Here is a 26,992-nt window from a genome sequence, read left to right on the forward strand (position 1 = left end):
GTACCTGTCGCACAATAGGAAGGCTTTTGAGCTCCGTCAAGTGAGTACAGGATCTGATTTTCAATCCTAGGCTTTGTTTAGTTGTTAATGAACCCAAGCCTCTCTCACTGGCCAATAATTTTTTTCTGCCTTTTTCATTCATAGGCTTAAAAAAAAAATACCTGGGCAAAATCAGATTAAATAAGCATTGGGAAAAAACAATGCCTTGACTTTTGGCTCTGCAAATGCTTTTTGCTGATGCTATTCAGTACTGTCGTGCAAGCTGTTCCTTGATAATGAGGCAGATCTGTCTCAGAAATGCGATACCACCAGTGCTTAATTTGAGCCTGTGGTTTTCGGTGCTCAGCACTGGCACTTAATCAGCAACTTCGGTGCTTTTCATGAGCACCAGTTAAGGACGCATTTATTTATGTTAGGCACGGGGAGATTAAGTGATTTGCACACAATCACTGTATGTTGAGCCGATGCTGAAACTCGAACCTGGTTCCTCTGCTCCGAAGTCAGCAGCTCTGGCCATTATGCCACCTCCTCTCCCCACTTTCATGGTTAGTAGTTGGTTCTGTTTTAGGCGGTGCTAACAGGAAAAATGGACTGGGGCAAGCTGCCTCCTGGCGAGAGCCCCCGCACTTATGTTTCTTAAAAATTAACCACTGCATACCGCACAATATTGTGTCAGGTTACAACTGGCCTCACATGGTACTTTGTGGTGTCCGCAAACAGCAATTGGCTCCTAGCTGGGTCCAGTTATGCCCGATGATAAGAGAAGCTGAAAATATTAATAAAGGGAGTCTTGAATGAGAAGTGGCTGAGCTGCAGTGAGCACACAGTGAACTCATCACTTGTCTTTCAGGCCCAAACCTAGCGGGCAGCCCCAGGACTTGTGGTCACACTTCCTCTGTGCGCATGCTAAGGACCCACATACTCTATTGAGTTAACAGTATAGAATTATTTTCTCAGCTAGAGGCTTCTTCTGCTAGTACTTTTTACTCTTTTAAGTAATTTTAACTGGTTTCAGTATATGAGAAAGTTTTATATCTTAAAATATGAGAACAATTTCATCTTAACATATGTGTAACACAGAATTACGTACGTATTCAATATTTTATTGCTAGTGTTATTATTGCAATGGTTTTAAGTAACTATGCAAACAAACTAAACTTGAACTAGTGCTATCAGGCATTTAGAGGGCTGCTAGAAGCTGCAGAGCCTCTCACCAAAGACATCTGCTGGTGGTTCTGCTCATTGCAGACTTGTTTCTCTCATCACGATGGCCAGTTCCTGTAGATAGACTCCGATATGCAGTGACTGACTGACGGCTTAACCAATCCATGCTGCCTGGGACTAACCTGGTCAAGCACCACTAATCAGTGACTGGAGCTTGGGCTGAAACACCCCCCTACACTTCTGACTCGGAGTCAGAGGTGGAGGAGGAGCCAACAAATTAACAGGAGAACTGAGCAAGAGCCGGGCAAGGGCCTGGTCCCATGCACAAACTGAGCCCTGGACATGTCTGCCTTATAAACAGTGCAGCAAACGTGATGCAGAAATATGATAAAAGTTCTTCAAAATTCAAAAAAGTTTATTTTTTTGCTATGCATCATATTATATCGCTACATTCATTGGTTAAAAGTGATCGTATTTAAACATGAATTTAGAAACAATAATTTGTTAACTAAAAGGCAAGCCAGTTGCTTTTTGCACCCTATATTTGGCTTAAACTCTTATCATAAATGGAGCAACATTATAGTCTATTAAAAGCTGGACAAGAGAGGCTGTTTTACAGCATACATCCTGAACTCACGTACTTGAAAGTGTTCTTTCACGTGATAATGAATTAAAAGGAGGTTTGGTGAAATAAAATATTTGTCTAGGATCAGACAATTTGGTCAAGTGGGAAAGCAGGGATTGATCCCAAGAGGGCTACTGCACAATTTGCCAGCTAACCATAACTACAAAGAAAATTGATCTGGGCCTAAAAAACCAGAGCAGTTAAGAAAACATACACACTGTAATAGTGAAAAGATCATCTATGTGATAATCCACCCCTGTGTACTAAGATATATTGGAATGACAATCAGAAAGATTCAAATCTGAATTGGAATGCACTGCAATAACATCTGGTGTCAATGATCATTAACCAGAATAACTGATCATTTTTGGAACTAGCCCACAATGAAAATGCGCAGTCCTAGAATCTGTCCCCACCCCAACTCTACTTGAACAAAGAGCTGCTAAAAAAGAACAAAGATGGGTTTTTAGGTTGCAGGCTGGGACTAAGCGTTGAATTATCGTGTTACATGTGTCAGTTTCATCGGTAGAAACTTGTACCGTACATCTTTTTTTGCTGAGTTAGGTGGATTTACATATTGGAAGTATTACCTTGATTCTACTTACTTATGCCATCGGGCTCTTGTTACACTGATTCTGAATCCTGCATTAATTTTTCATTGTAAGCATATACATACCCAGCTATTGAGATCTCTAATAAATACATACACTACAATGAAGAAAAGTGACTTTATTTAAATGTATGTGCTATTGGATGCCATGCATAAGTACGTGACACAATATTTGACCATTCTTAATAATATCGTTATTTACCGTGTATATATGAGCGCTAACGGGTTTTATTTACAACTTTTGTATACTTTGGTTAATTTGGTCAGATCCTCAGGAAACAAAGGATTGGTACGTTTGGTCCTAACAAATTCAATATAACAGTATATTGACATTTATACACCAAATCCTAATGAGGTTATTGAGATACCACATGTATTCTTCCGTACAACTGGGTGCTTTTTGACCTTCTGTAGATTTCTCTTTTTGCAACATTGGTCACTGGCTTGTAATTTTTAGTGAATTCACAAAAAAAGGGACAAGCATAAGAAATTGACCTTTATGCTGATATAATGACATGGAGTGTGCCCTCAGCCATAAACTCACAGGAATGCATCACAATAGTGTAGTGATGTGATGATGCTTCTGCTGTAATTCTTGTCATAAAGTTATTAAGGTGGTCTCCTCTTCCTCCATGAAATGTGTGAGGGGGTAAGGGTCCCCTCATGCTATATTAATAATACAAATGTCACTATGGTCTCTGGTTACAAGACACCATTTAGTCTTCAGATGTTGTGTTGGTTAAATCTGAGGACCATTTGTCCTCAAACGTCATCTCAGAATTATTTACCTGACACCATAGTTACATTGGAGTAGCTCCGGTGCAATATTTAATATAAAACTCTATTATTCTGCGAACAATAATCCTCTGACTGAGTTACTGATTAGGTAGAAAACATTTCCCTGACTTTCCATCCCTATGACTAGATTAGTGTATTTTGTTCGTTAAAATGTACAATAGGGTTCAACACAGAGAGTCACGACTGCTCCCCCTTCTATGAGGCCCTACTAGAGATCACATCGGCTAAGAGCCCCATTCGTCAGTGCCATGTCCACTTTTTTCCTGTGTGCAGTGAAATGGCATGCTGTACAGTGAGCACCAGTGTGGATGTTACGACTCAGAAAGTTTTTCTTATATTTTAAAAAGTTTTGGAAGACAAGGTATATGCCCAGATGTTCTGTGCAATTTTCCAGGTCTCAGAGAACACAAAATGATGGTTTAGTATAACCTTTTTGAGTGCAAATTTTCTTTAGACTTCCTTGCACAACCACCTCCATACACAGTGCTAACTTTGGTTTAGTGTAGTTTTAGTGTAGAAGGTTAAGGATAAGGTTTAGGTAGGGACGCTTTTTCCAGTGATAATGAATGCTTTTCACCCGTATGGACAATTGATTGCGGAAACGTGTTGACCCCATAATTGGATTATAGGGACTATGATGGCCCTTGATATCCAATTTATAGTTTAATCTTACCATTGGGAAAACTAACACATCGGTCTGCCATTCATCTTCTGGCAACTGTCTAATTTGCCTTGAGGGTCCTGATTTGCAGCATATTCTTCCAGCAATCTCAGTAACGTCCTCCATTAAAAAGATGCCCACTAAGAGCTCCCATATATAGAAGCCCATTGGGGATAAGAGACTCCATGGTCTACCCAAAAAGGAGCAGAATGAAGAAGTTGACACCAAAGTGGAAGACAGTTCTTGGGTTTTTAAAATGGGAATCTGTTAGACCTGGAACAAAATGATCTCACTGGGCCCGATTCATAGAACCAACTTAAGACGAAATTCTAAACTTACTACCATTTACTCATTTTGGTATTCACAGAAGGCACTTACTCATTTTGGTATTCACAGAAGGCACTTACTCATTGATGAGTAAGTGCCTTCTGTGAATACCAAAATGAATAAGTGCCTTCTGTGAATACCAAAATGGTAGTAAGTTTAAGATTTTTTCTTAAGTTAGTTCTGTGAATCGGGCCCTCTGTCTTTTTGTGGAACATCATACAAATGTATTTGGCATGTCGCAGTTGAGCAGGACCTCATATAAAATTCCTCTCACCCCCTTTCTGTTGATTCTTGTGGCATAAAACAGTAAATATGTCTAATACGAAATTACTGATTTAATTAGATTAATGATATGCTAATGATGTCCCTTTGATTGATATACTTAAGAGGTGATTAACTTTAAAATGCGAAGAAGCTTGCATCACTTACTGGTTCAAGGGCTCCGTACTCTTAGAAGTGCAGGCATTTGCATGGCCATGACAGACACACTGTCCACCAACGCTGATATCCTTAATACTGTAGTAATACTGTACAAAAACAGAAGAAGCATGTGACTCAGAAATGTCCCACCTCACTTGTTTATAGTACTAATTATCTACAGAACCAGCTGAAATAGTTAATGGCTCCAGCCACCATTCACATTCAAATTATGGGCCCAATTTACAAAGACAGAAAATTATGGGCAGGCATCTCCACCTGGAGTTCCAGATGGTGGAACACTGGACCGAAGGCTACATCCTACCCTTCCCCCAGTGGCGGCTGGCATGTACTGAGGGTGGTGAGGCTGGTGGCACAACCCCCCCAAAAAACATGAAGTAAATAAACACACTTACCTTCCTGCAACGAGCGCAATGTCCTCAATCGTCATCTCTCCTCGAGGACGGAGCCCAAGCCAATCCTTGTCTGCTCTCACGCTGTTATCAAACATGAGAGTAGCACCCTGTCTAAAGGGCGCGGCCTCTCTTGGCACTCCACAGTGCACTGGAGGCCTGCACCAGAGATTTAAAGTGTGCATGTCTGGCTAGCCGTTGCAAGATGGCAGGACAAAGAGACATGCGCACTTTAAACAAGTGCAAAGGCAGCCCACCCTCCTCACTGCTGCTTATGCCATTCGGTAGGCCCCGCCCGTCCTGACACTCCATTCGGGACGGGTTGACGAAAAATAAAATGGTAATGAATTAACTTCATTGCCATTTTATTTTTCCTCTCTGGGGGCATTTCAGTGGGGTGACGCTCCTCCGCTATAACGGAGGAGCCACCCCTGTCTTTCACAACATCTAAGTGAGGCCTACTCTCCTGGCCTCACTTACATTTACCACCTGCTCAAAGCAGGTGATAAATCTTTGCGTTAAACCCACCGCAATGAGCAATTACAAATGGAAATCTGCCCATAAGTCCGGATCAACACATCGATTCCCCTTTGCATGGGTTACACTCATAATTAGGTGAAATTATGCGTGGAGATTCTAGTCAGTAACAGAAATTAAGTCCATTCGCAATCTCGCACATAATTATCAGGCCCATAGTGTAAACATTCTTAATTGATGAACAGGGAAGGCTGTTTGTCTACAGCATTAAATAAATATCTTAAATACTTACATGTCAATCAAACAGGGTGCAAATAACAATTCTTTGCTATGAAAATGTTTTCGTTCTCTATTCACATATAATCATATTTGCATCAAGGACATTTCTTACAATTTATTGGTTATTTCATGAGGACAACATAGACATATTTCTTCCCTTTTTCTAGACAAATATCTTGAATCTAAACTTTCTCCTGGAAAGACACATACATAAAAAGTATGGATTTGCTGTACTGTTCTATAGAACAGTTTTGTACTGGAAAGAAGTGCTTCCTATGACCAAGTAGTATAAATACACAGTAAATCAGAAAATAAAGATGTGTTTACTGTCCGGCGATGTAGAGTGGTGGGGCGGGCAAAACATTAAACTAGATTAACCCCTTAGCTACTAGGCCTTTTCCCCCCTTTGCTAAGGCTTTTTTTGGCTATTTGGGGTAGTTTCCTGCTTAGGCCCCTGTAACTTTTTGACCACATAAGGTATTCACGCCAAATTTGCGTCCTTTTTTTCCAACATCATGGGGATTCTAAAGGTACCCAGGGTTTGTGGATTCCCCTGGAGGGGACCCAGAAGTTAGCCAAAATACAGGTACATTTTTAGGAAAAATGGGAAAAAAGGGCTACAGATGAAAGCGTCAGTTTTTTTCTCTGCAAATGGTATCAAAAAAGGGGTTGTGGTGCTGAATTCACAATCTCCCCAGCTTTAAGGGACAAGCAGACTTTTGTCATAAAACCAACATTTTTTACACAGTTTTGGCATTTTTCTGGGACTTAGCCTATTTTTGCTATTTTTTTGTGCTTTCAACCTCCTTCCAGTTAATGGTAGAAATGGGTGTGACAAAACTCTGAATTCAGCAAGTGGTTATTTGTATAGATCCTTCAAAGTTTCTTTATAGAAAATAACCGTTGAATATAGGAAAAACTGAAAATTAGTTGAAAAAAACAGCCATTTGTGTCAACGTTTTCACCTGTAACTTCTTCTAATTATGACAGCTGTTTGAAAGCAATATACCGGTATATCCGCTGAACCTTTCTGAAGAACCCGACGAACCCAGAGCCAATAACTGAGCAGCGTCTTGCAATGGTTTTTTATCATGTACCGGGTATATAGCAATTAATTTGGGAAAATATATACATCTGTATGAGAGACACCTATGTATTTCTGAAATTGGAACACAATATAGTGATTAGAAACAGTAGATATTTGCACATTTCCGAAATTGTGAGTGCCCATACTAGCATGAGAATTATAGGTCATTTTTCAAAATGATTACTTCTTTGCACATTGTCTTTCATTTAGAAGGCAGAAAATGCATCGAAAGTCAATAGGTAATAACAGTTGCTCTACAATTCTGTGTTACCCTAAGTCTCCCGATAAAAATGGTACCTCACTTGTGTGGGTAGACCTAGTGCCCACAACAGGAAACGGCATAAAACGCAACGTAGACACACTTTATTTTTACAGTGAAAACTGACCCTTTTTTGCAAAGTGCCTAGCTGTAGATTTTGAACCCTAGCTCTGCCGGCACCTAGGGAAACCTAGCAAACCTATACATTTTTGAAAACTAGACACCCAGGGGAATCCAGGATGGGGTGACTTGACTGGCTCTCACTAGATTCTATTACCCAGAATTCCTTGCAAACTTAAAAATTTGTAAAAAAAACCCACATTTTCCTTTCATTTCTGTGGTGGAAAGTTCTGTAATCTGCATGGATCCACAAAATTCTACCCACCACGCATTCCCCAAAGTCTTCCGAGAAAAATGGTACCTCTCTTTAGGGTAGGCCTAGTGCCCGCGACAGGAAACGGCCTAAAATGCAACATGGACACAACACATTTTCACAGTGAAAACGGACCCTCTTTTTGCAAAGTGCCTAGCTGTAGATTTTAAACCCTAGCTCTGCCGACACCTAGGGAAACCTAGAAAACCTATACATTTTTGAAAACTAGACACCCAAGGGAAACCAGGATGGGGTGACTTGACTGGCTCTCACCAGGTTCCGTTACCCAAATGCCTTGCAAACCTAAAGATTTGTTAAAAAAACACATTTTACTCACATTTCTGTGTTGGAAAGTTATGGAATCTGCATGGATCCACAACATTACACCCACCCGGCATTCTCCAAAGTCTTCCGAGAAAAATGGTACCTCACTTGTGTGGGTAGGCCTAGTGCCCGTGACAGGAAACGGCCCAAAACTCAACGTGGGCATGACACATTTTCACAGTGAAAACCGACCCTTTTTTTGCAAAGTGTCTAGTTGTAGATTTAGAACCCTCGCTCTGCCGGCACCTAGGGAAACCTAGCAATCCTATATATTTTTTTTAACTAGACACCCAGGGGAAACCAGGATGGGGTGACTTGACTGGCTCTCCCCAGGTTCTGTTTCCCAGAATCCTTGCAAATCTCAAAATTGGTTCATAAAAACACAATTTCCTCACATTTCTGTGGAATCTGCATGGATCCACAACATTACACCCACCCGGCATTCCCCAAAGTCTTCCGAGAAAAATGGTACCTCACTTGTGTGGGTAGGCCTAGTGCCCGCGACAGGAAACGGACCAAAACGCAACGTGGACACACCACATTTTCACAGTGAAAACAGACCCTTTTTTTGCAAAGTACCTAACTGTAGATTTTGAACCCTAGCTCTGCCGGCAGCTAGGAATACCTAGCAAACCTATACATTTTTTAAAACTGGACACCCAGGGGAATCCAGGATGGGGTGACTTGGCTGGCTCTCACCAGGTTCTGTTACCCAGAATCCCTTGAAAAACTTAAAAGTTGTAAAAAAAAACACATTCTCCTCACATTTCTGTGGTGGAATGTTCTGGAATCTGCGTGGATCCACAAAATTCCACTTACCTCACATTCCCCAAAGACTTCTGAGAAAAATGGTATCTCACTTGTGTGGGTAGGCCTAGTACCCGCGACAGGAAACGGCCCAAAACGCAACGTGGACACATTTTCACAGTGCAAAGTGCCTAGCTCTAGATTAGGAACCCTAGCTCTGGCGGCACCTGGGGAAACCTAGGAAACCTATACATTTTTGAAAAGTAGACACCCAGGTGAATCCAGGATGGGGTGACTTGTCTGGCTCTCACCAGGTTCTGTTACACAGAATCCCTTGCAAACCTCCAGTTTGTCAAAAAAAAGAGGAATTTTCCTCACAGTTCTGTGATCTGTGTGGATCCACAAAATTCCACCCACCCCGCATTCCCTAAAGTCCTCCAAGAAAAATGGCACCTCACTTGTGTGGGTGGGTCAAGTACCCGCGACAGGCAAGGGCCCAAAACCTATTGAGGTGACATCAAATTACCTATCACAAAACAACCTGGTTTTGCAAGGGGGTACCATGAGTTTTTGGCCCCGGGCTCGGCGGCCTTCTAGGGAAACCTAATAAACCCACACATTTCAGAAAACTAGACACCCGTGGTGGTCCAGAAAGGTATGGCTTGCATGGGTCCCCCAACATTTCCCTACCCAGAATCCCCTGCAAACCTCAAATTTAGCTGAAAAATCATTTTTTTCACAAATTTCTGTGTGGGAAAGTTCTGGAATCTGCGTGGATCCACAAATTTCCTTCTTCACAGCGTTCCCCTAGGTCTCCAAATACAAATGGTACCTCACTTGTGTGGGTGGGTCAAGTATCCGAGACAGGCAAGGGCCCAAAACGTATTGAGGAGACATCAAAATGACCTATCATAAAACAACCTGGTTTTGCAAGGGGGGTCCCAAGCAGGAATCCACTAGGGATCCACTAGGGAAGGGTACCATTGGAAAGGGGAGATTCTCCCCTTTCCAATGATACCTCTCCCAAGTGTTTCAGTGCTCGGGGCTGAGATAGCCCCACGAGCACTGAAACCCTAAAACTGAAAATAAGTTTCAGTTTAGTTTTCAATCTAATGACGACAGCGCACCGTACGCGCGATCGTCATTAGATTGAAAACCATGGAGGGGCCTCTGGAGGTTGGGGAAGCTCTTCCCCACCTCCTCAGGACCCCCCAAAAAATGGAAATCCCTCTGCTGTTTGCAGCAGAGTGATTTTGTGCCTCTGTCCTCATGACGGAATGGTCCCGTCATGAGCACCGGTGACGGAACCATTCCGTCATGAGCACCAAAAGGGTTAACGTCATGCCGACATAATTATCGTCTTGAAGTTAAAATGTTTAACTTTAAAACGGTAATGTAATGCATGTTTGTGATGTAGGCATACATACAGATATAAAATACATTAAAAAACTAGGAAATAAAAGTCACTTACATCCGTCCTCGATATGGTGTTCTTCTCTCCTTCAGCAATCCCCAGCCAAGTCCAATTACCAATTCTGGTGCTGCTCTCATGCTGTATGAGAGCAGAGCCTGGATTGGATGGAGCAGGCTCTCTCAGTGCTCCAGAGAGCACTGGAGGCCTTTGCTCGGTCTCAACCCAGCTGTCCATGAAAGCTGGGTTAAGATGTTTAAAGTACGCATGTCTGGATGGCCGTCGCATGACGGCGAACCAAGAGAGATCCCCACTTTAAAGTGCCCAGCCCATCACTCCTCTCTGCTGCCTCCCGTCAGCAGCGGCAATTCTCCTGTACTGAGGTTCGGCTCAGGACGGAGGTTTGCAGAGCCAAAGATAAACAAAATGGCAATAATGTTTATTACCATTTTATTTTTCACTGGGGGCATTTTAATGAAGCAGTGCGACGCTCTTCCACTCTGGCATTATTACCACTTGCCAAAAGTTGTTGCATGCTAATGTTGTTTATATTGTAAAACCCAATAAAAATATTTTTTAAAAATAATCAGAAATAAAAGGTACGTTTTCGAACATAATTAGAGCTGGACTGGCCATAAGGGACACAGGCAAAAACCCTTGATTGGCTTATGATGTAATGAAACTTGAGGGTGCCCCCCTGCAAAGTACATGGAGGGGCCCCCCATGCTCCAGACACAGTCAGGAGCTCTAAGTCCTGGGGCCTGTCACCCGGGCACAGTGCCGGAGGAGGTCCCCCTGGAGTTCAGGGCCCCATGCACCGCGGGGGCTGCAGGGGGCTATTGTTATCCCACTGGTCAGGCTGAGTACCAGTGGCTGCTTTTAGGAGTGAATGGACATCAGCTTTTCTGCCAAGCAACAACCCTGGGGTATGCACCCAATTTGCTTGTTGATAGATATATCGGTCCCCCACACACCCACCAATAAATCCTCCTGGGGACTGTATGATTCACTCACTTGGAGCTATAAATAGTTGGTTTGAACACATTTTCGGTGGCTGCTTTAGCTCCCAGTCCCAGTTACTCCGTTAAGTGAATTCTTACAGGGTTGGTATACCAGTATTGTTTTGGGGTGATGTAATGGTGTTTAGTTTTTTTGCACTAATGAGGCGTCATAATATTAAGGAGTTCGTAGAAGTTGAGGTACTTTTATATGATTTAATGGATTGATACACGTTCGATTTACAATATGCATTTTTGTAAAAATATTACAGGCCTAAACATGTAAAATTAACAGAGGCTCTTTATTTCAATTTGACAGCTACCCCTGACGAAGGGCAATAACAAGGCCCGAAATGCATTGGGATGTTATTTAATCTTTAGTTGCTGATCATGAATTACATGTACCCACGTGATGCAGTAAAAGGCCGGGTTGGGTATAATTGCTTCCTTTGAAAAAATTGGGACTTTTTCACCGGCCTTATTGTGAACAGAAAAGCAAAGTTTGTTGAATCAAGAACAATATGAAAAAAACATGGATCAAAGTTAAAGGAGTTTCGTAACTTGTTCTTTTGGCTGTGCGATTGGAAAGGCACCGCACCTATGCTGCATATGCATATGAATCTCTTTTACGTGCTTTGAGGTGAGGCACGGATCCAGTCTGCACGGAAGCGTGATAAAATGGAAAACTTTGAGTACGTTGAACATGAAGGTGTGCAAGCTACCATCCCCAAGTTGCATTTAGCTCCCAGTTCACCATGAAACATAACTCCTATATGCGAAATACATGACTAAAATCTGAGTACTCTTTTGAATAGGTTGAGCACTATTTTGAATAAGTTGTGTACATTCTGTTTTATTCATAGTGGTAGAAAGAACGGGTTAATAAAATAGCGTTCCTCTGCTTCTATGCAAGACAAACTTATTAATTGCTGTTGAATACCATTTTGAATTGGATCTGCTAAACGTGCTTGGTGTTCTTTCTTTACAAACCTATGCATTTTGTAGCAATGGAAGCCCTATTGAGTCAGGGTGGTAAAAGCTAGACAGTAATGCCCCAGAAAGTGTTGCATAATTTGCCTTCAATAGCATATGCCGCATAGTTGCTTTTCCTCGCTGCATAATTTCCCTTTCCATGTCTAATGCATTAGTTAAAAGTGATGCTTAATTAGCTGGCTCTAATGCTGCATATTGTGGGCCTCTTTTACAAACTTGGGAATGCGTCAGTTTCCTACGCAGTTTCCTATGTAGATACTGCGCCTTCCTGTCCTTCTCCCCTGCGCCTGCTCACAAACAGCAACCGACGTCAATGCAGACACCCTTGTGTCATGTTGCAAGGGTGCCTGCGTTGCGGGGATGGTTGTTTTTGTGCATGAAGGGACACCTTCCCGCACAAAAACAGTCATTGATGGCATTTTCATCTTTCTATGTGTGCTGCAGAATGTAGCATACATATAAAGAAGGAAAAATGACGAGAAATAAAAATATTTCTCCTCGTCACGTCACTCCTACGCCTCCCCTAGGGAGGCGTAGGAAACTGACGCATTCCCAGGCTTACAATTCCTCATAAATCTTGGAATGCTTCAGATTCCATGGGTGCTGCATGGGAACACCCACAGCAACACCCATGGAACGCTCCATTTCACGTAGTGTTCTGCGTGAAATGGGCACACATTTACAAGGCCATGAAAAGCCACGTAAAGTGGCTTGCGTGGTCTTGTCAATATGCTGCTGCGAATTGCGTCACCGGAGCGTCAAAAGAGTAACGCTCCGGCGGTACAAAAGTGCTGCTAGGGCCTCGTTAATGAGGCCCTTTGAGCGGCCCTTGTTATAATGCATGCGTGAATCTCCCCTCCTTTACCCCACTATCTCTACCTATGCCTCCCCAAAGGATTTTTCTACGACTACATCTGCCATTGGACAGCCTCCCCTCACACTGGTGATGCAGGGGCTGGTTACTATTTGTGTTGTTTATCCTACAGCAGCCTGATGGATTCCTTAGATAGAAAGGGGTGGAGGGCTTACAGACATTCCATTACCCTCAAAAGTTCTAAAAGTCTCTAAATAATCAAAAAAGCTTACATGAAACATAGTGTACCGCCATTTGAAAGCTGAAATGTCCATCTCTAAGGAGAACTGGGATATCCGAATAAATGTGATACTTCAAGTGATTCCAATGTCAGTAGTGCCCTCAGTGCTTTCACGTCTTCTCTGTACATCAGTCACATTACCCACTGCACAGCAGCATGCACTTTTTGTTTGTGTACATGAACACAAACAGGAAGTCATCAGTTTTTAGCAAACACCCAAGAGGCTTTTTAAAAAAGAGCACACCTTTTACAATGCGGGTTCTGAGGAGCGATCTTCCAATTAAATATGGATGACTGATAGTCACAATCACTCAAAGGCAGAGGAATGTGGGGCTCTTCTGTAGGTGACTGGCACAATAGTCTCGTTTCAAGGAGCTGACCTCTCTCTCTCTCTCTCTCCCTCTCTCTGTCTCTCCTCTCTCTCTCTCCCACACTCTCCCTCTCTCTGTAAATTGTAACTCTGAGCAGCCATAAAGTTGTGTGAAGTTCATGAGTAAACTTGACAAGCAGATAGGCTTTTCCTGAGTTTAGAAATAGTGGTGTCCGACTCACCTATACTTGGTCACATCAGGAAATACTTTAAAGACGTGGCAATTTACTTAAATATTAAAAAAAATACCCAGGACGACCACCATCACACTACCCACTCTACAGATTCCATTCAGTTTCAATGTGTTTTTTGGGCGACAAGCCTTGCTATGGCGCCTCATACTGGCACTGAAGTGTCTAATCACCCAAAGTAGCAAATTTAAGCGCACTCACCCTGCGAGTGACCGTTGGATCTCGCTGAGCTTTTGAAATCAGGTGTCCGAGAAGGGTATTGGTTCTAAGGAAATGCAGCCGGATATTGGTTGCCTTGGTGAATTCGCGCAGAATTGGAGAATGCATGAAATTTTTGGCTCCAGGACGTCCATTCACTAAAGACACCACAATCTATTAAAAAAGAAAAACGTGGAGGCGTCATAGTTTATCCATTAGTATTTGGTATGGTATTGACATTGCATGGCCACCTGCATTACCGATCATTAATATGCTTATCGAGACACACAAAGCTTTAAAGGCTGTCTCCAAAGAAAGCATAGCTAGCTGTACGTGTGCTCTGGTATTGGCAATCAATAAACCATCAATCAGAAAACAAACTGGCTTATGACAAAGCCAATGGTATTTCATTTATTGCATGCAAAGAGGCATACTTTGTGAAAGTTTTAATTTTAAGTGAAATTCACAAACTACGTGCGGAGTTTTACGACTCTACATGTCCTGTGTTTTTATATGCCGAGATCACCGCTCTGACTGTGGAGTCTTCGCAAACGCTAGTAAAAACGTAAAGTGTAAACTTACAAAAATCTGAGTATACCTTTGTGAATCAGACCCATAGAGAATGCAAATATGGTTTCAAACTAATACACATATAGACACCCATGTTCACAGTATCACAGAAATACCGCACCCATGAATATAGTGAAAAACATACTAGCTGTCATGCAAACCGGGCTACAATCATACATAGCCCAGTGCAACAGGTCACATATGGTTCTATGCATCCGTGGAACAGAGGATGATGTTCAGCAAAGGAGCAAAAGCTTCTGTAGAGATGACCGCCTGCTTGGAAGGTATCCCTGTGTCATCCGTGCATATGCTGAAAGCAAAGCGGAGTGCTCAATGGGTGCTATGTTTCTTTGGCCTTGCTCAGCGTTTTTTTTTGTTTTTCAGACAAAGCTGGAGTTTTTTCAGTAAAGTAAAAATATTAGTAGCCATGATGTGCAGGGAGTCTCTTCATGCAGAATAGGAGATTGGTCAATTTCTCTGTCTCAGACCGCTCTCAGGGGGGCAAGGAGGATGCTTTGCTTTCAGGGCAGACAGGGGCAACAAGCCCATACTGTGGTAGCTGAGGTCATTTGCATTTGGGGTCTGTCCTCCTAGTGGGTCAAGTACAACTCTTTTTAGCACTTGGCACTCAGGGTTGCAATAACGAGTAGCCACAGGTTCCTCCGGGATGTTGTGTGTGGGGGTAAGAACTCAGTCCTCAATGTTCAAACCATTATAGGACTGTGCTTCCAGTCCGATCGAGAAGTTGAGAGAGGGATTCAGGTAGGACTTCCCCTTTTCAAACTTGCCCTTGCTCCTTTGCCTGGCTCCTCATTGGGAATCATGGCTTGCTGGCTCCAATGTCCAGCACCAGATTACTACTCTGCTGCAATGGATCCTACAAGTTGCTACTAAGGACCCGATTCTGATGCGGGTTGGAAAAGCTTCCCGACCGAATCGGTTGGGACATAGTTTCCGACCCACTGGGATCGGGAGAGTCCGACCGGCGGAGAACGATGCATCCGGATCAGGGCTGGACTGGCCATAGAGGGCACCGGGCAATTCCCCGGTGCGCCTCACGGGTGGGGGCCGGTTTGGGGCCCCTGGGGGCCGTTTTTGGTACAGGGCCGTTTTTGCAGCATTGCTGCAAAATCGGCCCTGAAACAAAATCGGCAGAAAACCGGCCCTGGCAAAGAGCTCGGCGGCACCCCCAACCTCCCGCGGGGGGGGGGGGGGGCAACCGAGCACTTTGCCAGGGCCGGTTTTGAATCCCAGTCCGGCCCTGATCCGGATGCTTCCAGATACGATTTGGTTGGACTCCCATTGACTTCAATGGGAGCATATGTTCCTAACCGCATCATAATTGGGCCCTCAGTTGGGAGAACACGTTCCCGATCCGATTTGGAAGGAGCAAATGCCGTTAGGAGGCCTTCCTAACCGCATCAGAATCAGGCCCTGGTTGGGAATGCTTTCCTAACTGCATCAGAATCAGGCCCTAAGTAAGCAGAGAAAGAACAAATAAATGCTATTTCTCTATGCATATGTGTCTGTGTTTGCGAGTGATTGAGAGTAAGGGGATTGAGTGTGTGTGAGTGTGTTTTAGAGTGTCAATGAGAGTGAACGTGAGTGAGAATCTGAGTTTAGGAGTGTTATCAATAAGTGTAAGTGAGTAAAAGGGAATGAGTGAAGGAGTGGGAGTGTGTTAGATCGAGTGATTGATTAGAAGTTGTGAGAGGGAGAGGAAGACAGTCAGGGGTGTAAGTATCAATGGTGAAGCAGGTGCAGTTATACCAGGGTCCAGAGTCAGTGAGTGTGTGTAAGTGTGTTAGTAAGTAAGAATGTGACCCAGTTTGAGTTAATTTGTGAGTAACAGAGAGTGTGAGTAAGAATGAGTAAGTACGAGAATGTGAGATAGAGTGAGTGAGGGGTAAGAGAGGAAATGTGGGAGGGAGAAAGTCATAGGTGCTGGAAGTTGGGGATAGGGAGTGCTGTGACACCCTCCAAGAATTTGTGCTGAAGTTCAGAAGGTGAAGGAGCAATAAAGATTGCCTTTGAATTTTATGTTTATGTCATCACATTTGCTGTGTGATCAAAGATTAAATGTCAGACTATGTGCTCTGACAAATTGCTGCTTATTTTAACTAGAAAACTGGTGTTTTCTTTTCTTTCTCTGAAAGTGAGAAGATTTTGTAAAGTGATAAAGGTGACAATATTTCTGGGTTACACGGAATGAAAGGAAAGTCAGTAGGACATCGGTTTTTCCTAACAAAATGTAATTAACTGTAAATGAAATATACACATATTATAAAATATTTCAGCAATTAGGAAAGCACAAATAAAGCATTTTTTTGTAATTCTGAGTATGATGGACACAAACATTTTAATAGGCTCAAAGCAAATCTAGACACTTTACGTGATCTGCTAATTATAAATATTTGCTGAAACCCGATTTCTACACATTATCATTTGCGCGATATAGTTTTGTCAGTAAAAGTGAACTTCTATGCATATTCAGTGGCCATTTCAATGTAAAATAACTTTTTATAAATGATAAATGACAGTGCACTAAAACACCAGCGCCCCAAAATGCACCACTGGCCACATACTACACCCATATTACTCTCTTGAACGGGCATGGCACATCTGCTACACTTATTTTTGGGGTGAGGCATTGGGTTTTTCAAAATCCCTATGACTTCAGTGATGTAACATTGATGGCAGCTCCCCACTTTGAAAATTGTTTCAGCACTGCTTGAGTGAGTATGAGTGAGGCATATTTAGAAAAAAATGAGGTGAACTTCTGGCCAGTATTACCCCCCACCACTTTCAAGGATCGCCAGCCTCCACTAGTAAATAGAGAACTCTGCCCACTGAGAAAGAGATCTCCCTGTGGTAAAGTATAGGGAAAAGTTAAAGAGTTTATTAAACTTTTAAAAACCAAGTGAAATCATTTTTGTCATAAAAGTAATGTAAACTAATTATACTCATTTATCTTGATTGTAGAACAAAAACAACATGCTACAGCACTAGTACCTTCATTTTGAGTTAAATATGTAATTAAATTAAATACATTAAATGACATTTAATTTTTTACAGGTTTGGTAAAAAACACCAAAAGCAAAATGTTTATATTTATTTATTATGCATGAAAAAATATTAAAAGTTCTGTATAGAATTAATTTAAGAACATGTAATATATTTTTAAATAGTTACATTTATTCTTAAATAAAAAGGGTTGGTAAAATATTTTAAAGTAAAATAAGTTTTATTTATGCATAATATTCTATCCATTTAATTCAATTGATGTTTATATATGTATAAGAAGTCAAAATAAATTGATTATTTCAACATTTTATTTTTACATTGTTATTTTAAGTTGCACAGCCCTCCCTAAATGTACTCTACCTGCCCCTTAACCCCTCTTTACTCCTCTCTTAACCCTTCCATTTAGGGGTAAGAATTTCACAATTTCCAGCTACTTCCTCCGTCCCTACCAAAGTTACTACTAAAACGTGGATGTACATGTGTGGGGATCTCTGCAGTCAGTGCAGAGAAGTCTGCACAGAAAAGATATGAGAGGTGGAGGCAGAGACCTCCACACATAGGTTAGTGGAGCATTTTGTAGTCTCCGGACAGTACTATTGTAGTACTATTTTACATACTACAAAATGCAGTTTGTGAATGGATCCCAAATTATTGCCCACACCATTGCTAGACTTTTTAGTAGAAGAAAGTACTTTAATAATACAGTGTTACTCAATACTACACAGCACAATTAAGGGAATGAAATACTCGGTTAATATCCTACAAAGTCAAGGCACTGCGGACTTCTATAGCCATCACCCTCCGCTTGTAATCAGGGACAACGCACTGACTAGTCACGTTCTTTAATAAACTCCAACAATAAAGTGGTTATTTATTTGATTCTGGAAGGCACACAAAAAGAGAAGAGTGACAGACTTCTGAAAATAGAATAATGCTGGACATATAGGCCGAAACCAGACCAACGTGGCCTCAATTATGACGTCCCTTGGGTACAATTATCAAAAATGACTTAATCATACAGCACACATAGATTAATGCCATAATCTGCGAGATCCATACCTTATTTTTTAAAGTGTTTTTTACACTACATAAGAGGTCAATTCCAATGGCACCTGGACTTTCATATGCCAAATTGGTAGTCCATCCCAATGGTTGACCCACAAATCACACATATTTTAAAACAATACATTGGATCGAGACCAGTTACACAACATGTGGACATGGGGAGAATTCCAAGACATTCAATGCACATTAATATGCCACACCATATCATATTTGCATACCTGCATGTAAGCTAGATTGTGTGATTCCCCCATTAGCCTCAGAATTAATCCCAATATAAATAGTATCATGAGATTGAGGACAAGAGAACATATGGATAACATTTAAAGTACATTCATCACATGGCTTATGTCAGAGACCCATCAATTTAATGACCTAAACTTTGCCCAGAACCACATAAAAAAGTGGTATGACTCTTTGGCATACTATCATAAAATGCCATATGGTCATGCTAATAGTGTTCCGTCAGCCACATGCACATTGGGCCACCTGATGATGCCACTGTGCCACACGAATAATGAGGTTAAAAAGCACCGCTTGGGTCCTGACCAGTGTCTCCTCACTCAGAAGAGATGAATGCATTGCAGGGAACTGTGGAGATTCTTTGGAGAGGGGTTTCTTTTTTTTAGCATCCTATAATCTAGCACGGGTTATTCTCTTTCATGAAAACTCTACAGGAATATTTGATCATAGGAATTTTTCAACAAATGCTGGTCTCTTTTCAGTAGCGGCCTTAATACCACTCGAGTGAGTTGAGACAGGGGACAGCCACATCAGGGGTAAGGTATTCATTTTGAGATACAAGGCTGTTTGCTGATTCACCACCCACTAGACAGGTGTTGGACATGTTGTTATTGCAATGGTGTTCTGCACTACACTGTTTAAAAACTCTCATAATATAACTGTGTTATATGATATACTCATTTTATTTCAGAATTTTCAGAGGACAGGCTCACTCACAATTCGAGGCAGTAGAGACAGGAGACACAAGTTGACCAGTTGTTTCTCAATGTATTTTTCCTTAATATCACCTCTGCAGAGACAGTTACCGGTCCTAAAGAAAGCCCCAACACCTTCTTTGATGGCGGAAACATATTGGCTCTAAGAATGTGTTGAATTAACCCTCAGCAAATATAGCCATTTACATCACATGCGTTTACAACACACACGATTACAACGCGATTGTTACAACACCCGCGTTATTACACCGCAGTGCCATTACAACGCAAGTCGTTACAATGACTTACTCTAGGGGGCACGCTGGATTTAGGAATAGTATAATTTACAATTCCAACTCCAGTGTGTGCAACGGTAGGGAAGGTGTTTGAATAGTAAATTATACTAATCCTTAATTTAGAGTGCCTTCTAGAGCAAGTCGTTGTAACAACTTGCGATCTAATGCTACTGCGATGTAACAACGCGCTTGTTGTAACGACCGCGTTGTAATCGCATGCATTGTGACGCATGCAATGTGATGGCTGTTTCCCCTCACAACAGGTACCAATCGGGCTGGCTCCAGGCAGAAGTATCCTAAAACATGGAAACCTTGAAGTGTGAGGTCTATGCACCTGGCTGTGTCAGCGTTTCTGAACACAAAATCAGAGACAGACAAAAGAGCATGCCCTGCCTAAAAACTTCCTCACCTAGAACAACAGACACTGCAGTTCCACTCCTCACCCCTATCACGTACAAAATTGCAGTTCTCAGGAAGTACTAATCAGCAGCCTATTGCTAAACCAGGGGCATCCAAAATGGATCATGGTGGTCCGAGTACACACACTCACACACCATACAGCGTCCTACGACCATACATGTACTACAAACGCACTGCACATACAAATGAACTCAACATACACATGGGATGTCATTGCAAGGTTCTGGGCCTCACGTCAAAGCGGAACTTTGGATGAGTGGAATCAGTGAACTGCACTCACATTGTTGTAGGAAAACGGTCTAGTTACACTATAGATTTACAAATATAGTATGCTGGCAACAACGCTTAAGTTGATACCCTTCTACCACGCAGGGGACAATTCCGTTCCAACAGCCTACCCATGCACATCCGTTGAAGAAAATTTAATTACTTTGGACTGAGTCTGCAAACTGTATTTATTAAAAAGAAGTGATCACAGAAAAATCAGGCAGTGTTATCTCCGGCAGTTGCCAAGAAAAGATGCCCCCGAGACAATGCAGCACGTTTGTAGCACTTTTGGTTACATGATTTAAGTGTCATTCCACTAGGAGGCAGATGTAGGAATGAGATCATGAGAAATAGTGACACCAAAAACTGGTTTACTTCAAGTGTATCTAAACATGAGGCTCAGTGTATTTTTATTCTACACACACAGAGCAGTTTTTGAGAATTCATGTCTCAGGCTCCAAACGCAAACCTTCTCTTGCTACTATGCGAGTGCTTCTGATTAATACATTTGAAAGGCCTAATAAAAATATTGCAGGCTACATGATTAGGTTTATGCACAACTAGACTTTATCACGCCATGCCTTGCATTGCAGCCCCGGGCAAGGAAATCCAGTGGTAGTTGCGCCACTCTAAATATGGCTTCCAAGATAATTATATTGACTATGATCAGGAATAGTATGCTTGCTTGACCACTGCATGGAAAAAGCAGAGTTCCCCTTTGAGAATGGGTTCCCACCTACTTGAAGTAGGTGGTAATATGTTAATGTTTTGCGACCGCATTCACACTCACAAAACATTCATGCATACATTTAGGATTCGGTATTTGGAAGGAACGCCCTAAACATGCCCCTTCCAAATACCGAATGGCAAACCCATTTTGCAATTCAGTAGCAGGTTACCGAATCGCAAATTAGGGTTTGCTGCATCTAAAAGGCAATAATGCTTGATGCATGTGCCCCAAAGAGCCATGTAGGAATACGAGGCTGCAACATCATATATCAGTAATTTTTAAAGAGATATGACTAAGTATAAAAAGCCTGGAGGAATGTTGGAGCCTGAAGCATGCATAAAATGATATATCTGTAAGCCTACTCTCCTTACTCCTTTAACTGTACTGGGCCCTTTACAATTAGACAGGTTGAAGTGTTATTGTCTCAAGGGTGATCCAATCAGAGTATTGGCACTCAAATGGCAGTACACAATTGTTAATGATAATATCATTCGTGTATGTGGTGCTCCAAGGTGGGGAAAATCCCTCACCCCCAAATTTAGATCATAAGATCACTATTCTAAGATACGGCTGTCCCAAGCACTCCAATATTTAATATAATATTCAACAATATTATGTCACAGTTCAATATCACAAAATTCCTTTGATTTCCAGTTTTCTTATGTTTAAATGTATTTAAATCTTAGCATCCAGACCAACACGTGTTTCGTTGCTGCATAGGATACACGTGTGACTTCCTCAGGGCTTTCAGTGTCCACGAATACACTTTAATATTGCCTCTGGTTGTAATTCTGTCCCGGTCCATCCACAATATCACTAATGTTAAGCCACCTTTCCGTGAGTGGCAAACAGGAACTCTCGTATATGAGAGAAAACGATGCACGATACGCAACTAAGTTTAGTTCCTCACCGTTTCTGGCAAGGAGATAAGGTTAGACCTTGTATCCGCGAGTTTGCATGGTATTGAAGTGTTTCCAAAAGTCTCCAATCTAAATGCATCCGGGCTGGAGAAACCTATGTGTGCATGTGTGTTTTAGTCGGGCTGAGATGGCCGGCCAAACACATATACGTACTTAGGGATTGCAAATCACTTCTCCTCCCCCCTACCATTCCCTGTCCCTCCATGCACAAGCAGGCTCAGAGCCGGCAAATGAAAAATAAAACAATACTAGATTTTTTGTTTGCTGGCTCTGCGCCTGGCAGTGGGGCAACGCTCCTCCGCCATTGTGGAGGAGCCACCACTGGAATCAAAATTCATTTAAACAAGCAATTACTTAAGGACTTCGGTTGTATCTTCTATGTATAAACATCTTGTGTATAATGATTTTGAAAAGCACGCTAGATCAGGACCAAGCATCATTGTCTTCCTTGTAGAATAGCAGTCAGAATGCCTATGCTAAAATGGCGGCTGAGCAGTCAGTGGATATGCTAAAATGGCGACTGACAAAAATCAGAAATGTAAGCAGGAACAGAAATTAACCAAGCAAGTGTTATCCACAGTGGAGTTTGCAGGTTTGTGATTGAACGTACTGTCGACACACAAGCTGCGTACACGGTACGGTCTGAGGCTTAAGCACACCCCTTACTCCCACTTCCTGTCACCTACCATTGGTACTTACTTCGCCATTTTCCAACGGCACAATCCTTGAATATTCTGTAGTGCAAATGACGTCATCATCTCTTGTGATGGGCTCCCTAACTCCTTTTCGAAAACGTTCTATGCAATCTATTTTAGAATCTGCCAAAGGAAAAACAATACATTATATTGATTCAGATAAAAAGAAACAGGTGTTTCACTTTCTGAATAATTTTTCAAACCATGTAACATCCTTGAGGAGATTAAAAAAAAAACAAGTTTATTTACAGTCGCATATACATTGAACATGTCTATTGTTATTTAAGTAGCCTCCCGAGTACTTCTCGCTTTGTATGTAAAACTATAAATGGGTATGTGTTGATTCTAGAATTTTAACCATGTTTCTATTATTGCGTCATATACATCAATCTGTTGCCTTTTGTAATGTCTACATTATTGAATAACGCCAGTCTAATATGACTCAAGGTACATCAGTCAAGAACACTGTTGAAGTCCCTGGCCCTTTCACTGCTGAGAGATACTGTGTTTGCACTCAATGCCATAAAGCAATGGTGAAGGTTAGAATATCCTCAGCAAAAATATCCTCAGCCAGAAATATTGTGTTCAAAATATCGTTTACACAACGGCATCCTTCATAAATAAAGTGTGGTGGAACTTGTGGGGTCAGGAGGGTGGGGTCACGCAGGAGAGGTCGCGCGTGGGGGCTTACAAATAAAAAAGGTTTTAAAAAAACTAAACTTACCTTTTGCCGATGGCTGCCTCCAGCTTTCAAGTCTCGCACTGCCGCCTCTCCTCTTCTTCCTGGGCCCCAGCAGCCACAGGGACCCAGACTCCCATCCAATCCCCGCGCTGCTCAGCAAGCAGGAAAGACGCCCTGCTCAGCCCAAGGATTCTGTGGGGTTTCTCCAGCCCAGCGGCATTGAGCCTAAGTGCGCATGTGTGTTTTGGTCGGCCTGAGACGGACGGCCAAAACACATGCGCACTTAGGGAGTGAGTGCACTAGCACTCCTCCTCGCCCCTCCTATACCTAGGCCCCGGCCGTCCTAACACCGCTGGCTAAGAGCCAGCAAATGTAAAATAAAGCGATGCAAGAGCATTGTTTTATTTTACATTTGCTGGCTCTGAGCCAGGCAGTGGGGCGACGCCTCTCTGCCATTGCGGAGCAGCCGCCACTGCGTTTACAAACATATTGCTTCATTCGGTATAGATTTTGCATTAATAACTCCAATGAGGCAATGTTTTTGTAAACAATATTCAAAACAACATATTCCGTCAGAAGATATTTTGGTTGCAATATTCTGACAAAATATTAATTTATTCCAAACCTCTCATTAGAAGCAGTGTAATAAATATGTTTTGACGCGCTTAAGAAATCTTACTATTGGCATCATCTTCTTAATGAACAAGCATTATACTTTTTGTTCGCACTTTAAACTTCTTTTTTAAAATATAATCTACATGTCTACTTTATGCCACATTTTGCCATTTTATAAATCGAGTGCTCCACTTGAGAAGACACGCTGCCACTGGTTGAGCAATAAGGGACGTATTCTTTCATAAAATGTACCCAATGATCAATGTAAATGAGGGAAAAAAAACATTCTTGAATTTAAAAAAATACTGAGTACTAATGGTCATTGCATTTTTTATACCGGGTTTAAACATATAAGGTAAACCTAACTCTATGCCACACATCTAAAGACAAACATTTGCCACCCTGCAGGACTAAATTTCTACGCTTCCCCATTACCTTAGGGAACAATACCCTCTTTGGCAGTTGAAACACATTATGGCCAGCAAATGGTCTACTGTCCTGTCTAGAACAAGATTCGTTTAATGCCCTGCTTGTCTCTTTACCTGGGTAATCTCTCCTCTATGGGGCTGTGCAGGCACACAGGGCCACTTTACATACCTTGGGAGGGAATAAGTGGGAAATGAGCTTGGGGTTGTACTACATATTTTGATATACTACCAAAGACATAAAAATGACTCCATATAATGCACTACCCCCTTTTCCATTTAGCGCCACTACCCACGTCATCAGTGCTCATCCCTCCAGTGCTCCATAAGCATTTGTAGGTCCACTTGTACGGATTCCAGACAGAGCTACACAGCACCCAAAAGATCAGGAGAGGCTTGTTGGACTGGCCAATAGGGCAATCTGGCAGTGCCCAAGGGCTAGTCTGACATAGTAGCACGTGGGACCGTTTTTTGGCTGTTTGTGGGCCTGTTGTAAGGTCGGGTGTGCTTACTTTTACTGTTGATCTCCCTGATACAACCACAAATTTGCCTGCAGCAAGCCAAAATGCAGGCAGATGCCCATGCCTTGCAAAGCACAAGAAGCATGTCATTACAAGTTCAAAATTGCCCTGATTTGCAAGTGGGAGACATTTTTTTTAAACTATTTGATTCGCTAATGGGGGCCACTTTTATTTTGGCACCCAGGCCTATTTCGTGTCCGAGTCCGACCCTGGGTACAGCGGTGGCTCCTTCGCCAAGGCGGAGGAGCATCACCACACTGCTCTGTGAGCAGTTAAAAAAAAACCGCAATGCTATTATCATTTTATTTTTCCGTACTGCCACGGTTCTAGATGCGGGCGAGCTGGGGCACGGCTGGGCTGTCCAGAGCAGGAAGAGGAGAGGTGGGCACTCTCTTAAGTGTGCATGACAATTTGGCTGTTTGTCTTGGGCCTGCCAAACCGTCATGCGCACTTAGTATATTCTCCACCTGGCGGTATTGCACAGCCTGGGTGGAGAACATGCCCAGGCTCCAAGTCCCTATCTGAGTGCAGAACCACGGAGCTCAGACCAATTATGACACTGCTGTCCTTCTGGTGACAGCAGCGTCTTGATTGGCTAGGGGAATCTGGGAGCGTGTGTGCTTCATGCTTCGTGCTTCTGGAGTTAGTCGACCAAAGAGGACCTGTTGGTAAGTGATTTTTTATTATTTTATTTTTCATCCCTTCCAGCCCGCCACCCCCGTTAAGTAGCAGCCGCCACTGCCTGGGTGATCACCATATATCCACTACTTCTTGAATATCATAACATATTATGCTTCGACATATGCATAGTTCACAGCCTTTTTAGATAAACATGCAGTTCCCTTGTGATACATGTATAACTTATACATTCTAAAATGTTAGTCAGCCACACAAGTGACTTACAGTGAATTTCGGAACACTATTCACCCTCTTCCGAGTAGGTAGTTAAATTACGATTCCTGCACAACCCGGAGTTTGTGGAGGGTTCAGAATTCCGATCTGTGAGATAATTATAGCATTCCCTATTGCTCTCCCCTAACAGATTTCACAGGCAAAAACTGGAGAATTATTTTGAGAAAAAGGGCAGGTAAAAATGCAAACCATGTGGACTTTGCCACGATGAAATACAAATGTGTGCCATGCTTCATTCTGAGGTGAGAAACTTGGGGGAAAAAGCTATTTACCACACCCAGTAAAATCCACAACCCAGCTATTCAGTCAGTATTTATTGGGTGCGGTAAATACTCCACCCTACTCGGAATCGAGCCCATATGTACTTAATGTACACAATGTATACATTACATATGCTAGGTACTTCCAAAGTAATTTAAATAAAGTTTGCCTAATTTCTTACAGAGACTGGGTCATTGAGGGCTGCTTTCCATATAATCAGAGTCATGGCATTCTGTGCATACTTATGGATTTACTGTACTTGCCACATAATTCACCATCTGCTAAAAACGTTCAAGCTCATATGGATCATCAAAACTTAAAAGCCACACGTTCGTGCTACGCGGGGGTGACCCTTGGGAAAGTTCAACTGGTCAACTTTCCGTTGCTGATTGCTGAGTTCAGACATTATACAGATAGTAATGAAATGAAGCTTTTCCTCAGATAATATTAATGTATGTTAAAATGACAACATCATACTGCCACAGAATGTGCCATATTACGGTGCATAATTAGCCTGTTATTGAGAAATAATGTAGTCAATGCTGTCTCGTGATTTGGTCCCACATTGACAGAAAATTCCACTTGCCATGCTGTAATGCACCAGATGTAAACATCAGTGTTAAGCCAGGCAAACTAAAAACATGTTTTAATATTTTTTGCAATGGGCAGGAAGTGCAGCTTATTTGCACAGGACAGAATCCCGTACAAATAAGCGTCTTCACCCCCCTGCCACCAGGGCCAGCTTTAGGGCGGTGCAACCGGTGCAGCTGCACTGGGCGCTGATCTGGAGAAGGAACACTAACCTCAGGGGAACGATGTGTTTAGCAATATCTTACGG

At 42.2% G+C, this 26,992-nt stretch overlaps 1 protein-coding gene across 1 annotated transcript in view; it reads right to left on the reverse strand.

The window, feature by feature from the left end:
• LAMA3 (laminin subunit alpha 3) overlaps nucleotides 1-26,992 on the reverse strand; it is an 881,606-nt gene that overhangs the window by 681,155 nt on the left and 173,459 nt on the right. Inside the window, exons 4-6 of the mRNA XM_085605753.1 lie at nucleotides 22,743-22,861; nucleotides 13,820-13,990; nucleotides 4,615-4,712 (exon numbers count right to left, since the gene is read on the reverse strand). Of these exons, the coding sequence (XP_085461879.1) occupies nucleotides 4,615-4,712; nucleotides 13,820-13,990; nucleotides 22,743-22,861 (388 nt within the window). The remainder of the gene's footprint in view (nucleotides 1-4,614; nucleotides 4,713-13,819; nucleotides 13,991-22,742; nucleotides 22,862-26,992) is intronic.

The sequence above is a fragment of the Triturus cristatus genome, chromosome 5_1 (genome assembly GCF_964204655.1).
Source record: "Triturus cristatus chromosome 5_1, aTriCri1.1, whole genome shotgun sequence".
Classification (NCBI taxonomy): Eukaryota; Metazoa; Chordata; class Amphibia; order Caudata; family Salamandridae; genus Triturus; species Triturus cristatus.